Below are 17,045 nucleotides of genomic sequence, written 5' to 3'. Positions count from 1 at the left end.
AGGTCACCTACCTGCTGGCTCCAGGCCAGTCTTGAAGGTGCCAGGGGTCCTGGCCCAGTGCAGCCCACAGGCCCCCAGCAGCCCATGCACTCCAGGCTCTGACCACAAGGCCAGTCTGGAGTGATGTGTGTGGGCAGAGTGAAGGGGCAGGGGTGGAGCAGAGCATGGATGCATAGTACAAGAAAGAACAAGGACACTGCAGTCCCATTGCCCTGGGAGCCAGCCCCAGCTTCATGGCTCCCTGGGGACCTCACAGAACATCGATAGAAGATCCTAGAAGAACCACAGCCCCTGGCAGGTACTTTTCTTTCCCTGGGTTTGAAGGAGGCTCCACAGACAGAGGCCAGAGGAGGTTGAGGCTTGGAAGCCACAGGGCCCCGTGGAAGGAGTGCATCCCCCTACCCTCCTCGTTCTTTGTCCTCACTATTTAAAGTCCAGGGTCAAGCTGGGCACGAGACAGGTAAACAACCATCTGAGTAAAGGTGAGTCTTCCAAGCCTTCCCAGGGTTGTGTGAGCTCAGAGGCAAGCGGGGAAAACTGAGGCATGGGATTTCCAGGCAGAGGAGAGGCTGCTCCCCTGCTAGGGCCACAGGCCCCTCCTCCCTCCTCTGTGCCCCTGAGGAATCCCCATGACTGGCAGGTCCTCGGGCTACTAGCTCCACCCCTGCCCTCAGCAAGCTTCAGGAGGCCCTCTTGACTCAGACTTTGTATTGCACTCTAGTGAAAACCAGCCGGACCAGCAGGGGGTGGCACAGAAAAGAGGCAAGAATGTGAGATTAATAGAGTGCTAGCAAGAGAACAGAAAATCCCAGGCAGCAGTTTCACATGACCAGAAGAAGGAAACTTGAAATAGCTGCATGTGCTAAGGGCCAATAAGTCCCTGAAAAATAGGATAAGGACCAAGCTGGCTACGACCAACCAGAAGCAACATGGCGCTGTATTTGATGTAGGTTTCACCTAGGATCTCACTGTACAATCAGTAACATATGAAACCATACACCCACCAGTGCCAAGACGGCTCCAGGAACACCTGTATTTGGGTGTAAATTGTGGCACCACGGTCTTGAGAAATCTTTACCTTTTCCTGGAATCTTCATGAATATACCCCTCTTTAGTTAAAGAAGCCCATAAAGGTCAGCCCCACACCTTGTAGGGCATGAGACACTCTCTTGAGGACCCCCACATTCCCCTTCTTGAGTGAGTCCTTTCGCTTTGCAAGAAATCTCCCTACATTCATGACTTTCTGACTTGTCCTTAAAATTCCTTCTGGCAAAGGTGTCAACAGCCTGGATACTGATCGAGGTCGATGTCCCACTGGTCTTTGAGGACCTCCCCTAGGCCACCGGTATCTGGAGGGGGTTAGGGACACTGAGGATCAGGTCTCCAGCAGGGCTGTCCACTGTGCCTGCAGAGGCAAGAAAGTTGGTCACAGGCAGCCCAGGGCAGGGAGTAGGGTAGGAGGCCGGGGCCAAAGCCCACTCTCTTCTTCTAATTCCGAGTCTTCTATTTCCTTCATGCCCATCCGGCACAGCCAGATCAGGTCACCCAAAGCAGTGACACCTCACAGCTACCGAGGCATGGGGCCAGAGAGAGATACAGAGTCAGGCATCACAAGCCCCCTCCAGGCTCAGCCCTGAATACCAAGATCAGGACTTGGCTGCCCCAGCCTGGATTGCACAACTGGGCACCCTCTTCCCAGAGCTGGACCATGCTGGGGCCAGGGGACTGCACTCACCTAGGGCATTGGCCCTCTAGGGGCAGAAGCTGCCCTGGTTCTTCCTGAAGGAACTCCTCTCACAGGCAGATCACGTGGGCTCTTAGGGGGCAGCCAGGGTTGGGGCAACACAAGGGCCCCTCTTCATCCTGTCCCAGGCAGCAGGCACGTAAGAGACAAGGAGGGAGAGGGAGCTGGCAGCAACCCCTCTGTTCAGCAGGCACTGTTCCGGGCATTACACAGCTCCATCCTGTGAGGCAGGGGTGACTCTTATTTGCATCTTACAGACGAGGAAATGGCCATGGGGGTTTAAAATCCTTGCCCCCTGGGACTAAGCTGGTGCAGGTCCTGTGAGCATCAGCAGTGATTGATTGAGTCACAGCCTCACCACTGCAGCCAGACCTGAACTCCCTCACAGCTCAGCAACACCCAGCAGGTCACTGAATCTCCACAGGGCAAGTCCTCTACTCACTCACAATTAGTGGGAGCTCAGTAGAAGGCGCCCATCATCCATTATTTTATTAACTATTTCTTGGCCATCAGCTCTGTGTAAGACTTTGTTCTACAGCAGTGACAAGAGCTGCCCTCGGGCAGTTCAGTGCAAAGGTTGGGGTGGGAGAGAATAATGAGAACCCTAAAGACGAAGCAAGTAACAAAGTATTCAGGAAAATGAGCGGATGGGCAAGTACACAAGAAGTGCAATTTTATTTTATATTTTTAGAGACAGGGTCTTGCTCTTTTGCCCAGGCTGTAGTGCAGTGGAGTGATCATAGCTCACTGCAGCCTCCAACTCCTGGGTTCAGGTGATCCTCCCACCTCAGCCTCCCCGGTAGCTGGGACTACAGGCATGTGCCACCATGCCCAGCTTATCAGAGCTGCAATTTTAAATCGGGAGCCAGGGAAGACCTCCCTGTGGAGGTGGCAGGTTATCAAGGCAGAAGTTGTAGAGAAAACCCTTCCAGTCAAAGGGAAAAGGCAGGTCCTGCTGTGCTCAGGAATGGCCAGAAATACTATCATCCCATCTTAGAGACGGGGACAGGGCCGCAAAAGTGTCAGGGCGTTTCCTGATTCCTCAACAAACAGCTGGATCCGAAGTCGTCTGGAAGATCGAGCCTCAGTGCCTGGGGCGGACCTCCCCTGGAGCGCGTGGGCGCGCAGGGCGCACAGGCCTCTAGGTCCCAGGGTCCGGCTCAGGCTCAGGCTTGGCGTCAGCAAAGGGACCTGCGAGGCGTCCTGGGGCAGAGGAGGCCCGAAGGCCAGTGGCCAGTGCGGTGCGGCTGGAGGAGGTTGGGGCGCTGCAGGAGAGGGAGGCGCGCCCAGAGCGGGGGTGCCAGGCCCACTCCAACCGCAGCAGGGTAGGGGGGCATCAGGGCGGCTCCGGGCAGGTGTCGGACCCTAAACCCCGGCCACTAGCGGCCGCCCGGTCTTCTTCCTTACTCGAAGGGCGGCCACGGCTGACGGGAAGCTGTGCACTATGAGCACTATCTCCCTGGGGAGGAGAACGGGAATGTCCCTGGGAGTCCCGCCGCGTTCCACCGCGGGTCCCCTCCAACCCCACCCGAAAGCGAGGTCCTCATTCCGGGCTTCAGCAGAGTCCCAGGCCCCGCCCCTGCCTGAAGTCACGCCCCCTGCACCTGTCCTCCTCAGGCCCTGCCTCCTGCTCAGGTACCCACCCACCTGTCCCCCACCCTCTCCCTCCTGCGCTCCATCCGACCCCAGCGTGCCCACCAAGACCCCTAGGCTGGACTCCAGCCTGGGTCATCACCCCGCCCCAGCCCGCTCCTTCCCGGAATTCCACCGCCGAGATTCCCAGCGCACTGGCTCCCCGTCACGCGCCTCCTCTGCGACAGGCCTCGTCCCCTCCCCAGACGCCCCACCCTTGTCACAGGCCTGGCGGGTCCCTCTCATCAGGCCTGCGCCTCGCGGGGTCCGCCTTCTCCAGGAAGCCTTCCTCCAGCCACAGAGACCCTCCCCGTCTCACCAGGAGTGCAATGGCACGATTCAGCTCGCTGCAACCACTGCCCCGACCCCCGGGGCTCAAGCGATTCTCCTGCCTCAGCCTCCCAAGTAGCTGGAATTACAGGTACGTGCCACCATGCCTGGCTAATTTTTGTTTATTTCTAGTAGAGACGGGGTTTCACCATGTTGGCCAGGCTGTTCTCAAAGAACACCTGACCTCAAGTGATCTGACCGCTTAAGGCCTCCCAAAGTGCTGAGATTACAGGCGTGAGCGACTGCGCCCGGCCTGGACCCTGTCTTTTGTGAGGCCCCCATTGTGCTGCTGGACCCAACAAGCAGGGTTGACAGTGAACCCCACATAGACGCGGCCCTGGTGACAGGAGTTCAGGCAGTAGAGCAGGTAGACGCAGAAGAAGCGCCTCCACCTCTCAGTGACCCTGCGGGATCCTTCGAATTTTAGGAAATTCTTATTAAATACACTTCTGGGTCAGCACGACATCAGGAAGAGAATGTGACCAGCACCTCAGAACCCGCGTTGTCCCTCCCTGGTTCCTCCCTCTGGGTGCCAGCTGTGCTGCCATCTCACCCATCTGTAGTTGAAAGCAGCAGCCCTTGTAGGACACCTGGCCGATCGGGTCACAGTCCTGCTGGGCCCTCGGGCTCACTTGGGAGCTTGAGGCTCCCAGGGGCTCCTTCCCACAGCTCATTGCAGCATGCTGGGGGGTCAGGGCCAGCCCCTGTCCCTGGGGCCTCAGGCCTCCCTTCCTTCCCACAGCGGCCAAGATCGCCGGTCTCTACAATGACTCGGAGCCACCCCGGAAGACCATGAGCAGAGGGGTGCTGATGACCCTGCTGCAGCAGTCGGCCATGACCCTGCCCCTGCGGATCGGGAAGCCTGGTGACAAGTGAGGGCAGCAGCTGCGAGGGAGGGGCTGGTGCCCAGGGGCTGGGACTGACCCTTTGTTCCACTCACAGGCCCCCACCCCTCTGTGGGGCCAACCCCGCCTCAGGGGACTATGTAACCAGACCTGAAGACAAGGTGGCTGCCCGGGTGAAGGCCGTGAATGGGGACGAGCAGTGGATCCTGGCCGAGGTGGTCAGTTACAGCCACACCACCACCAAGTGAGTGACACCAGCCCCCGGGCTGCTCTCTGGTCGCTGCACCTGCCTGGGCTGCCACTCTGCTTCCTGTCTGCACAGCGGGAGAAAAGCTCCCCAGAGGGTGCTGTGGGCAGGGCCGGCTGCGCAGGGAGCACTGGGTCCTCGCCCTGCCCCTGTCCTCCATACTCCCCCACAGGGACTATGCCCCTGGTTGCATCCAGCGTTTTCCTCCTTTTGTCCACAGGTATGAGGTAGATGACATCGATGAAGAAGGCAAAGAGTGAGTGTTCAGGCCAGGGCAGGGCATGGAGCCTGGGGGCAGCATAACAGCTGAGAAGGAGCATCCCCACCCGGCCACAGGCTGACACAAGACCCTCAACCACCAGGAGACACAGCATGAGCTGGCGCCGAATCATCCTGCTGCTCCAGTGGAAGGTCAACCCCGAGACACCCTGAGGCCTTGTTGCAGAAGGAGCAGCTCGTGCTGACCCTGTATCCGCAGACCACCTGCTTCTACCGTGCCCTGATCCACACGCCCTCACAGTGGGTAAAGCAGCCTCCATGGGAGAGGCCATGGATGATGTCAGGAACAGGCTGATCAGACAGGCGGGCGGTCCTTGTTTGGGCCAGGGCAGGGCATGGAGCCCAGGTGAGGCAGGATAGGTAGTCAAGGAGACAGCCACTTTCTCAGGATGCTGTGGCCTTGGTGACTGCACGGCCAACACAGTAAGCCTCAGCATTCGCCTGGTCACTGAGCTCAAGCAAAGCTATCTTCAGTAGGGACTTTCCCTTTTGAGAACATGTGCATTTTGATTTTACCTGTCCTCAAACTGACCTTTTGCTCATTTTAATAGTAAAAACCACAGCCCTGGGTGGAGATTTAAAATGCTAATAAGATATGCATCCTAGGAACAGGCATATATAGCAAATGCGCATGTGCACCCAGAGGACCACCCAGAACATGCTTACTAGTGATGCCTCTTCCCACCCATTATGAACAGTTGTGTAAGACTCCCATAAAGGGAGTTTTTCCTGCAGTAATCAACACTGTCCCACCCTGAGGAGCAGCCCATTCTGAGCTCACTCAAGGTGTATTGTCTATTCTGCACTTAACTTTCAAAATACAGTTTTTCTTTTGCAATAAGTTACTCCATGCTGCACTTCTTTGGCTGTGTGTTTCCTGTTTAAATTATTTTATTTTGCTTATTTATTTATTTTTTGAGACAGAGTCTTGCTCTGTCACCCAGGCTGGTGGGCAGTGGCGCGATCTCGGCTCACTACGATTCTCCTGCCTCGACCTCCCGAGTAACTGGGATTACAAGTGCGCGCCAACACTCTTGGCTAATTTTGTATTTTTAGTAGAGATGGGGTTTCACCATGTTGGCCAGGCTGGTCTCCAAATCCTGACCTCAGATGATCCACCAGGCTGAAGTGCTGGGATTAGAGGCATAAGCCACCGAGCCCAGCCCAAATCATAATTTATTTTATTTTGTTCATTATTATTATTTTTTTAAGATGGAGTTTCACTCTTATGCCCAGGCTGGAGTGAAGTGGGGCGATCTTGGCTCACTGCAACCTCTGCCCCCTCCCCCACCAGTTCCAGCGATTCTCCTGCCTCAGCCTCCAGAGTAGCTGGGATTACAGGTGCCCACCCCCCCACCACGCCTCCCTAATTTATGATTTTTTTTTTTTTTCAGTAGAGTCGGGGTTTCACCATGTTGGCCAGGCTGATCACGAATCAAATTTATTTTCATTACATTGTTTATTTCTCAGGCAGGGTTCACTCTGTCCCTCAGGCTTGAGTGGATTAGCCCAGTCACAGCCAACTGCAGCCACAACCTCCCTGGCTCAGGCGATCCTCCTGCCTTCACTTGTCAAGTAGCTGGGACTACAGGTGCCCACCACCACATGCAAATAATTTTCTCAAATTTTTGTAAGGTTGGTGTCTTGTTACGTTGACCAGGCTGGTCTCAAACTCCTGTCCTCCAGTGATCTTCTGGCCTCAACTTCACAAATTGCTGGGATTACAGGCATGAGCCACCCTGCCTGGCCCACAAATCATATTTTATTCTCTTTTTAAAAATTGATTTTATTTTATTTTATTTTTCAACAGAATCTATGTTGCCCAGGTGGGTCTTGAACTCCTGAGCTCAAATGATCCTCCCACCTCAGCCTCCCAAATTGCTGGGATTACAGACATGACCTACCGTCCCTGGCCCTCAATTCATATTTTATTCTTGGTCAGGATTGATTTGCCCCTTGGTCAGGCTTGATTCGCACACTCCCTCTGCAGTGACTCCAGGAGCCCCTCTCACAGCTGAGAGCGGAAGCTGAGGCTGCAGCCTGCCATCTTCTCCGCATAGTCCGCATCGAAGCGCTCATTCTGCGCCACGGTGAAGGTGGTCTTCCAGTCCCCAGCCATGCCTGGGGGAGGAAGGCAGGGAGCAAAGCTGGAGTCTCATTCCAGGGGAGGCCCCGAGTGCCTATGGGGAGGCTCCAGCTGCTGCTCCCACCCGCCCCAAACCCCTGTGCTGGCCATCGCCCACCTTTCCTCATGAAGGGGGAGATGCTGTGGTCCATGAACTCCCAGGGGACGGTGGTGTAGTTGGTCATAGGGTTCTTCTTCATCTCCTTGAACGACGTGTGCTGAACCATGAGGTCCACGGTCTCCTCTGGCAGGAAGCGCCCCACAAACTCCAGGATCTTTTGAATCTCCCTTTTGGGGTTCTGAGCAGCAGAGAGCTCCTCAGTGGAGCAAAACAAAATGGGCCTCCCTCTCTAACCTCAGAGGGGATCTGGCCACTTCCCCTGGAAACCCTAAAGAGCCTCGAACACCAGGGCCCCAGTCCCTGGGGTAAAATGAATTGCTCTCTGCCCTGTGATCCCATCATGAGCTGGGCTTGGCACCTATGGGTGAGGACCATGATGGTCTTCTTCTGTGACTGTGGCCCTGGGTGGCACACCCTTTGGCAGGGAGTAGCAATAGGACTAAGTTTCTGATCCATGGCCACCCATGCAGCTGACTCAGGTGTGAGAGATGAGAGCTGTGTGGGGCCTGCTGCCAGGTGGGGCCTGTAGCGGGGAGGCCTGGGCCAAGAAGGCAGGATGGGGAATCTGGGCCTGCTGTGGGGGCTGCCCAGGGAGGGGGCTGGGTGGCCTTGGCGGGTCCCTGTGAGGTGCCTGCCCCCAGGAGTCACATGGAGGGAAGCATCGCACGTGGTCTCACCTCCTTCATGTCTTCATAGAAGAGGTAGAGAACAGGGTGGGTGCGGCTCAGCTCCCACCACTCCTGCACGTGCTGGTACCAGGATCCGTAGGACACTAGAGAAGCAGGCAAGGGGCACCAACACAGGGTTGCTGTGCGTTGTAGCCACCACCCCTCAGCTCCACACCTTCCTTCCTCCCATCCAACCTACCTTCTCCGACCATGAACTTCTCCAGGAAGCTGTCCCAGGTCCCAGGCTCAGGGTGCACCTTGTCCATGTGGTAGAAGTGGTAGTAGGAAACCGCCACATCCTTTGCGTTGCGGGCAACATAGACCACCTGCAGGGGCAGAAGACTCAACCCCAGCACCATCACCACACAGCCTGCCCCAGGCCAGCTCATCTCTTGGTTTGGCAAAGGAGGAAGCTGAGGCTTAGAGGCTGACTTGTTTGAGATCTCACGGCACAGGTAGGGCCAAGCCAGGATCTGAACCCTGCTCAGAAGCCAAAGTCCTGCCTGGTCCCTGAGACCATCATATTCTATAGTAATATAATCTGCATCAATGCGTCACACCCCGATCTGGAGCAAGGCATGTTCCACCAGCCGTGATCCCACCACCACCAAATATTGTGGGCCTGTGAGGACCCACCCTCTAGCTTTCTTAGGTCTACACTGAAGAGTCTTATGTTCTTGGTCATCAGAGCAACAGGCAGACAGTCCCCCCGTGGAAGATGAGACAAGGCTGGAGGAAGTGAGGCGACTTTCCCAGAAGAACAGGACCAAAGCTGGGCTGAGCCAGGGCCTCCTTCCCTGGATTCACATGCCCCACACCTGGACCTTTGCTTTTTCTTTTAATTGTGGGATTTATTTTACTTTATTTTATTTTTATTTATTCATTTATTTATTTATTGAGACAGACGGTCTCAAAAAAAAAAAAAAAAAAAAAAAAAGACCTTGGTCTTTCTTTTTTTCTGTCGCCCAAGTTGGAGTACACTGGAGTGATGATAACTCACTGCAACCTTGACCTCCCAGGCTCAAGCAATCCTCCAACCTCAGACTTTCCAGTAGCTGGAACTACAGCGCCATGCCACCATGCCCTGCTGATATTTTGCATTTTTATAGAGATGGAGTCTCCCCATGTTTCCTGGGCTGGTCTGTAACTCCTGAGCTCAAGCGTTCTACCCACCTTGGCCTCCCAAAGTGCTGGCATTACAGCAGTGATCCACCACAGGTAGCACCCCTTTTTTTTTTTTTTGGGAGGCAGTTTTGCTCTTGTTGCCCAGGCTGGAGTGCAATGGCGCGATCTCCCGCTCACTACAAGCTCCTCCTCCCAGGTTCACGTGATTCTCCTGCCTCAGGCTACTGAGTAACTGGGATTTTAGGCATGCGCCACCACACCTGGTTAATTTTGTATTTTTAGTAGACACGGGGTTTTTCTATGTTGCTCCAGGTGGTCTAAAATTCCCAACCTCAGGTTATCTGCGCGGCTCAGCCTCCAAAAGTGCTGGGATTACAGGCGTGAGCCAATGCGCCTGGACACCTTTTTTAAATTTTTATGTATTTATTTACTTTGTTTGAAATGAAGTCTTTCTGTCTTGCAGGCTGGAGTGCTGTGGCTCGATCTTGGCTCACTGCAACCACCCACCTCCCAGGTTCAAGCGATGATCCTGCCTCAGCCTCCCGAGTAGCTGGGATTACAGGTGCCTGCCGCCACGCCTGGCTATTTTTTGTATTTTTAGTATGAACGGGGTTTCCCCATGTTGGCCAGGGTGGTCTCCAACTCCTGACCTCAGGTGATCCACCCACCTTGACCTCCCAAAGTGTTGAGATTACAGGCGTGAGCCACCATGTGCCTGGCTCCCTCACTTTTTTTTTTTTTTTTTTTTGGAGACAGAGTTTCGCTCTTGTTGCTCAGGCTGGAGTGCAATGGTGCACTCTCAGCTCACTGCAACCTCTGCCTCCTGGGTTCAAGCGATGATCCTGCCTCAGCCTCCCGAGTAGCTGGGATTACAGGTGCCTGCCGCCACGCCTGGCTATTTTTTGTATTTTTAGTATGAACGGGGTTTCCCCATGTTGGCCGGGGTGGTCTCCAACTCCTGACCTCAGGTGATCCACCCACCTTGACCTCCCAAAGTGTTGAGATTACAGGCGTGAGCCACCATGTGCCTGGCCCCCCGCTTTTTCTTTTTTTTTGGAGACAGAGTTTCGCTCTTGTTGCTCAGGCTGGAGTGCAATGGTGCACTCTCGGCTCACTGCAACCTCTGCCTCCTGGGTTCAAGCAATTCTTCTGCCTCATCCTCCTTAGTAGCTGGGATTACAGGTGCCTACCACCATGCCTGGCTAATTTTTTCGGATTTTTAGTAGAGATGGGATTTTGCCATGTTGGCCAGGCTGGTCTCCAACTCTTGACCTCAGGTGATCTGCCGGCCTCACCCTCTTAAAGTGCTGGGACACTTTAAGACAGGCGTGAGCCACCGCGCCTGCCGGCCCCTCTTTTTATTCTTCATCTTTTTTTGAGACAAGGTTTCTCTGTCATCTAGTCTGGAGTGCAGTGGTGTGATCATAGCTCACTTCACTCTTTTTTTTTTTTTTTTTTTTGAGACAGTCTCACTCTTTCGCCCAGGCTGGAGTGCAGTGGTGGGATCTCGGCTCACTGCAAGCTCCGCCTCCTGGGTTCACGCCATTCTCCTGCCTCAGCCTCCTGAGTAGCTGGGACTACAGTCGCCCACCACCGTGCCCGGCTAATTTTTGTATTTTTTAGTAGAGACGGGGTTTCACCGTGTTAGCCAGGATGGTCTCGATTTCCTGACCTTGTGATCCACCGGCCTTGGCATCCCAAAGTGCAGGCGTGAACCACCGCGCCCGGTCTTCACTCTTGAACTCCTAGGCTCAGATGATCCCCCACTTCAGACTCCTGAGTAGCTGGTACTACAGGCACACACCACCAGGCCCAGCTAATTTTTTTTTTTTTTTTTTTGGAAGAGATTGGTCTGGAACATCTGGCTTCAAGGGATCTTCCCAGCTCAGCCTCCCAAAGTGCTGGGATTACGGATGTGAAACACTATGCCCAGCCTCACCTTGACCTTCTGATCCAACAGAGTCTGGGGGAGCAGAGCCAGGGGCAGGTGTGTCTTGATGAGCCGTGGAGCCGGTGTGTCTTTCAGAGTCTCCAGCCCTGAGCAGTGGGTCAGGGAAGGTCTGGTGAGCTGAAGCCCCAGCCCTGTCTTCCTCCACTCCCCTTGCACCCAGGACACACTCACACACCTGAGGGAATCCCTGGGACTTTGAACTCAAGGAAGGGCACCCGCATGAAGATGGGAGCTCGGTGACACTTCTCCAGATCGCCGCCCTGGTAGATCATGTCCACAATCTGGCTCACCCAGGTGGTGCCTGGAGAGGGAGGGAGATGGGAGGTGAGCAGGCTGAGGGCACGACCTTGCTGACCAAAGTGGGGACTGCCGCCTGGGAGAGGGTGGGTGGCCCTCCTCACTTACCGGACTTGGGGTAGGTGCTGATGAGCAGGTCATCAGGCCGGGCCTGGAAGCTCTGCAGGGACCCCAGTGCCTCTGCAAAGTACTTGATGAGCGGGACCCCCTTCACGTACTCCAGTGGCAGGCGGGAGATATCCTGGATCAGCTCCATGTTCCCGCTTCAGGGGCCAGAGCCAGGCCCGTTCCCTTACCACCATCACAACAGCAAGAAAGTGGAATTCTTGCTTTCAGGGAAGTCACTGAGGCCTAGGGAGGCTGAGTGACTTGCCCGCACTCACAAAGCCAGTCAGTGGCGGGGCTGGGGCTGAAAACCAGGTCGGGCTCTAATGTGGTGGTTCCCCAGCCTGGCCTCACCTTTCATTCACCTGCAGAGCTGTTCAAAATCCCAGGGCCTGGGCCATGGTGCAGACCAGTGAAAGCACCCTCGTGGCGCGGGGCCCAGATATCAGGGTGTGTGAAGGTCTCCAGGAGAGTCCAGCTGCACTGAGGAAACTCTAGGACCTTCCTGTGCTGTCTTCCTGCCAGCCAGCGCCCTTTGTCTCACCATTTCCTGCTGTGACCCCCAGCCTCCACCCAGTGGGCTCCTCTCCCAGATACTCCCCTCCTTGAGCCCCTCGGCCCCTCACATGTGGAAACCTCCCAGGCCAGCCAGGCCTGTGATCCACTTGCCAAGCCACCGTGCATCTGAGCTCCAGGACAAACACGGCCCATTGAGGAACTGAGCTGCTACTAGGGGCCAGAGCTGCTGTGGGAATGAACAAAACTCTGATGACTCGGCAAAAGGATGGGTCCAGGCAGGGTGGCTCCCGCCTGTAATCCTAGACCCTAGGGAAGCTGAGGCCAGGAGTTGGAGACCAACCTGGGGCAGCATTGCAAGACCCCATCTCTAAAAATCTTTTAAAAGTATTTTAAAAAATTAACCAGGCAGGATGGTGAGGGCCTGTAGTCCTAGCTACTGAGGCAGGAGAATCACTTGAGCCCAGGAATTCCAGGCTGCAGTGGCCAGGATCCCACAGCACTCCAGCCTCGGTGACAGCAAGACCTGGCCTCCCCGGAAAAAAAAAAAAAGGAAGGGAGGGGGATTCATGCCGGCCGGGGTTGTCTGAAATGGGATATCCATGGGGAGAGGGCAGGGATGGCAGAGGCCTCGGCTTCTGGAGTGTTGGAGCCACAAGCTGAGCAGGGTGAGGGTGCCCTGGGCCATTCCAGTGTGTCACTCACCTGAGCTCTCGGGAACCTGGCCTTGTGCCCTCCTCGCCCGCAGTGGCTGAGTGTGGGTGTTGTGTGGGGAATGCAGGGGTGTTGTCTGTGCTGAGGGTTTCTTAGGTCCAGGGTGGGAGGGATCTGGAGCCAGGGCGGACTTAGATTTGCTTCCGGAAGGAAGGGGTAGGGTTGGGGGTGGGGGAGCTTCTCCGTTACCCTCCTTAGTTTGCCAGCTGGAGACAAGCTTAAAGTGATCTCCAAAGCCACGACTGAGTTTGCTGTGTAGAAAACAGAATGAAAGGGGAAAGGCCCAAAGGTGGCTTTGTTTTTGTAGGTTTGTGTTTTTTGTTTTTTGTTTTTTGAGCTGTCACGGGGCTCCTGACCTGCCCCTGAACTCCACCCTGCCAGGCAGGCCAACAGACAAGATTTCTCTAATTGACCCAGGCAAGAGAGGGGAGGGATTGGAGGAGAAAGATGGGATAGGCAGGCCCTGGAAAGGTCACCTACCTGCTGGCTCCAGGCCAGTCTTGAAGGTGCCAGGGGTTCTGGCCCAGTGCAGCCCACAGGCCCCCAGCAGCCCATGCACTCCAGGCTCTGACCACAAGGCCAGTCTGGAGTGATGTGTGTGGGCAGAGTGAAGGGGCAGGGGTGGAGCAGAGCATGGATGCATAGAACAAGAAAGAATAAGGACACTGCAGTCCCATTGCCCTGGGAGTCAGCCCCAGCTTCATGGCTCCTGGGGACCTCATAGAACATTGATAGAAGATCCCAGAAGAACCACAACCCGTGGCAGGTGGTTTTATTTCCCTGGGTTTGAAGGAGGCTCCACAGACAAGAGACCAGAGGAGGCCGAGGCTTGGAAGCCACAGGGCCCCGTGGAAGGAGGGCATCCCCCCATCCTCCTCGTTCTTTATCCTCACTTTAAAGTCCAAGGTCAAGCTGTGCACGAGACAGGTAAACAACCATCTGAGTAAAGGTGAATCTCCCAAGACTTCCAAGAAATGCGTGAGTTCAGAGGCAAGCGGACAGGTGGGAGTGTGGGGGAAGCTGAGGCATGGGACTTCCAGGCAGAGGAGAGGCTTCTCATATGCTAGGGCCATGGGCCCCTCCTCCCTCCTCTGTGCCCATGAGGAATCCCCGTGACTGGCAGGTCCTCAGGCTACTAGCTTCACCCCTGCCCTCAGCAACCCTCAGGAGGTTCCCTTGACTAAGACTTTGTATCGCACTCTAGTAACAACCTGTCGGACCCACACGGGGTGGCACAGAAAAGAGGCGAGAATGTGAGATTAATAGAGTGGTAGCAAGTGAATAGAAAATCCCAGGCAGCAGTTTCACTTGAGGAGAAGAAGGAAACTTGAAATAGCTGCATGTGCTAAGGGCCAATAAGTCCCTGAAAAATAGGATGAGGACCAAGCTGGCTACGACCAACCAGACACAACATGGCGCTGTATTTGATGTAGGTTTCACCTAGGATCTCATTGTATGATCAGTAACATATGAAACCATACACCCACCAGCGCCAAGACGGCTCCAGGAACACCTGTATTTGGGTGTAAATTGTGGCACCACGGTCTTGAGAAATCTTTACCTTTTCCTGGAATCTTCATGAATATACCCCTCTTTAGTTAAGCCCATAAAGGTCAGCCCCACACCTTGTACGGCATGAGACACTCTCTTGAGGACCCCCTCTTCTTGAGTGAGTCCCTTTACTCTGCAAGAAATCTGCCTACGTTCATGACTTTTGGACTTGTCCTTAAATTGTTTCTGGCTAAGGTGCCAAGAGCCTGGAGAAGGCCTGGCGCAGTGGCTCACTCCTGTAATCCTAGCACTTTCGGAGGCCAAGGCAGGCAGATCACCTGAAGTCGGGAGTTTGAGACCAGCCTGACCAACATGGAGAAACCTTGTCTCTACTAAAAATAGAAAATTAGTCAAGCCTGGTGGCACATGCCTGTAATCCCAGCTACTCGGGAGGCTGAGGCAGGAGAATCGCTTGAACCCAGGAGGCGGAGGTTGCGGTGAGCCAAGATCATGCCATTGCACTCCAGCCTGGGCAACAAGAGTGAAACTCTGTTCTCAAAAAAAAAAAAAACAAAAACAAAAAGCATGGAAACGGGCTGAGGTCGATGTCCCACCAGTCTTTGATGACTTCCCCTAGGCCACCAGTATCTGGAGGGGATTAGGGACACTGAGGATCAGGCTCCAGCAGGGCTATCCAGTGTGCCTGCAGAAACAAGAAGGTTGGTCACAGGCAGCCCAGGACAGGGAGTGGGGTAGGGAGGCTGGTGCCAAAGCCCACTCACGTCTTCTAATTCCGAGTCTTCTACTATTTCCGCCGTGCTCATCCATCACAGCCAGATCAGGTCACCCAAAGCAGTGACACCTCACAGCTACCAAGGCATGGGGCCAGAGAGAGAGACAGAGTCAGGCATAACAAGCCCCCTCCAGGCTCAGCCCTGAATACCAAGATCAGGACACGGCTGCCCCGGCCTGGATTGCACAACTGGGCACCCTCTTCCCAAAGCTGGACCAGGCTGGGGCCGGGGGACTCCACTCAGCTAGGGCATTGGCCCTCTAGGGGCAGAAGCTGCCCTGGTTCTTCCGGAAGGAACTCCTCTCACAGGCAGATCACGTGGGCTCTTAGCCAACAGCCAGGGTTGGGGCAACACAAGGGCCCTGCTTCATCCTGTCCCAGGCAGCAGGCAGGTAAGAGACAAGGAGGGAGAGGCAGCTGGCAGCAAGCCCCTCTGTGCAGCAGGCACTGTTCCGGGCATTACACAGCTCCATCCCGTGAGGCAGGGGTGACTGTTATTTGCATCTTACAGATGAGGAAATGGAGGTGGGGGTTTAGATTCCTTGCCCCTGGGACTAAGCTGGTGCAGGTCCTGGGAGCATCATCAGTGATTGATTGAGTCACAGCCTCACCACTGCAGCCAGACCTGAACTTCCTCACAGCTCAGCAACACCCAGCAGGTCACTGAATCTCCACAGGGCAAGTCCTCTACTCACTCACAATTAGCAGGTGCTCAGCAGAAGGTACCCGTTTTCCATTATTTTATTAACTGTTTCTTGGCTATCGTCTCTGTGCAGGACTTTGTTCTACAGCAGTGACAAGAGCTGCAATTTAGTGCAAAGGTTGGGGTGGGAGAGACTAACGACAGTCATAAAGCACCTAGCCGGTGAGATAGTAAGTATTCAGGTAAAGAAGCAGACGGGGAAGTACACAAGAGGTGCAATTTTATTTTATATTTTTAGAGATAGTTTCTTGCTCTTTTGCCCAGGCTATAGTGCAGTGGAGCGATCATAGCTCACTGCAGCCTCCAACTCCTGGGATCAAGCGATCCTCCCACCTCAGCCTCCCCCTGTAGCTGGGACTACAGGCATATGCCACCATGCCTGGCTTCTCAGAGCTGCAATTTTAAATCGGGAGATAGAGAAGACCTCCCTGTGGAGGTGGCAGCTTATCAAGACAGGTGTAGAGAAGAACCTTCCAGTCAAAGGGAAAAGGCAGGTCCTGCTGTGCTCAGGAATGGCCAGAAATACTGTCATCCCATCTTAGAGACGGGGACAGGGCCGCAACAGTGTCAGGGCGTTTCCTGGCTCCTCAACAAACAGCTGGATCCGAAGTGGTCTGGGGGATGAGCCGCCCTGCCTGGGGCGGACCTCCCCTGGAGCTCAAGGGCTCGCAGGGCGCACAGGCCTCTTGGGCCCCGGGTCCGGCTCAGGCTCGGGCTTGGTGTCAGCAAAGGGACCTGCGCGGTGCCCTGGGGCCGGGGAGGCCCGAAGGCCATCGCCCGTGCGGCGCGGCGCATAGAGGTCCCGGCGGGGGTCGGGGTGCAGCGGGAGTAGGAGGCGCGCCTATGGAGGGGGTTCCAGGCCCACTCCAACAGCGGCAGGATACGGAGGAGTTAGGGCGGCTCCAGGCAGGGGGCGGACCCCAAGCCCTTGCCCGCCTGCCACCGCCTGGTCTCCTTCCTTACCCGAAGGGTTGCCACGGCGGGCGGGAAGCCGTGCACGACGAGCACTTTCTCCCTGGGGAGGAGAACGGGGGTGTCCCTGTGAGCCCTGCCGCGCCCAACCGCGGGTCCCCTCCAATTCCACCCGAGAGCGGGGTCCTCACTCCCGGCTTCAGCCTAGCCCCAGGCCCTGCCCCTGAATGAAGTCACGCCCCCTGCACCTGCCCACCTCAGGCCGCGCCTCCAGCCCAGGTACCCACCTGTCCCCCCTCCTCTCCCTCCTGCGCTCCATCCGACCCCAGCATGCCCACCGAGACCCCTACGCTGGCCCGCATCCTGGATCATCACCTCCGCCCCAGCCAGCTCCTCCCTGGAGTTCCACCGCCGAGATTCCCAGGGCACTGTCTCCCCGTCATGCTC

The 17,045-nt window shown here is 55.6% G+C and overlaps 1 protein-coding gene and 2 pseudogenes across 6 annotated transcripts in view; 1 reads left to right on the top strand and 2 right to left on the bottom strand.

The window, feature by feature from the left end:
- Positions 1-1,375: 1,375 nt before the first annotated feature.
- On the bottom strand, positions 1,376-3,423 carry LOC129527338 (structure-specific endonuclease subunit SLX1-like; annotated as a pseudogene).
- A 34-nt stretch (positions 3,424-3,457) lies between these two features.
- LOC115931111 (SAGA-associated factor 29-like) lies at positions 3,458-5,876 on the top strand (annotated as a pseudogene).
- Positions 5,877-6,459: 583 nt separating this feature from the next.
- LOC115931110 (sulfotransferase 1A1-like) overlaps positions 6,460-17,045 on the bottom strand; it is a 37,667-nt gene continuing 27,081 nt past the window's right edge. For 2 of the 6 annotated variants that reach the window (XM_063700078.1, XM_063700077.1), the window contains exons 4-7: positions 8,191-8,317; positions 8,001-8,095; positions 7,321-7,501; positions 6,460-7,198 (exon numbers count right to left, since the gene is read on the bottom strand). In XM_063700078.1, coding sequence (XP_063556148.1) covers positions 7,086-7,198; positions 7,321-7,501; positions 8,001-8,095; positions 8,191-8,317 — 516 coding nt within the window. In that variant the 3' untranslated portion in view covers positions 6,460-7,085. Of the gene's footprint in view, positions 7,199-7,320; positions 7,502-8,000; positions 8,096-8,190; positions 8,318-11,055; positions 11,154-11,242; positions 11,369-11,472; positions 14,273-17,045 lie in introns of those variants that run through there. The other 4 variants (XM_031003138.3, XM_063700074.1, XM_063700076.1 and 1 more) reach the window with 4 other exon arrangements.

The sequence above is a fragment of the Gorilla gorilla genome, chromosome 18, assembly GCF_029281585.2.
Source record: "Gorilla gorilla gorilla isolate KB3781 chromosome 18, NHGRI_mGorGor1-v2.1_pri, whole genome shotgun sequence".
NCBI lineage: Eukaryota > Metazoa > Chordata > Mammalia > Primates > Hominidae > Gorilla > Gorilla gorilla.
The sequence above is the reverse complement of the archived record's forward strand: the minus strand, read 5'-3'. Positions and strand labels throughout refer to the sequence as shown.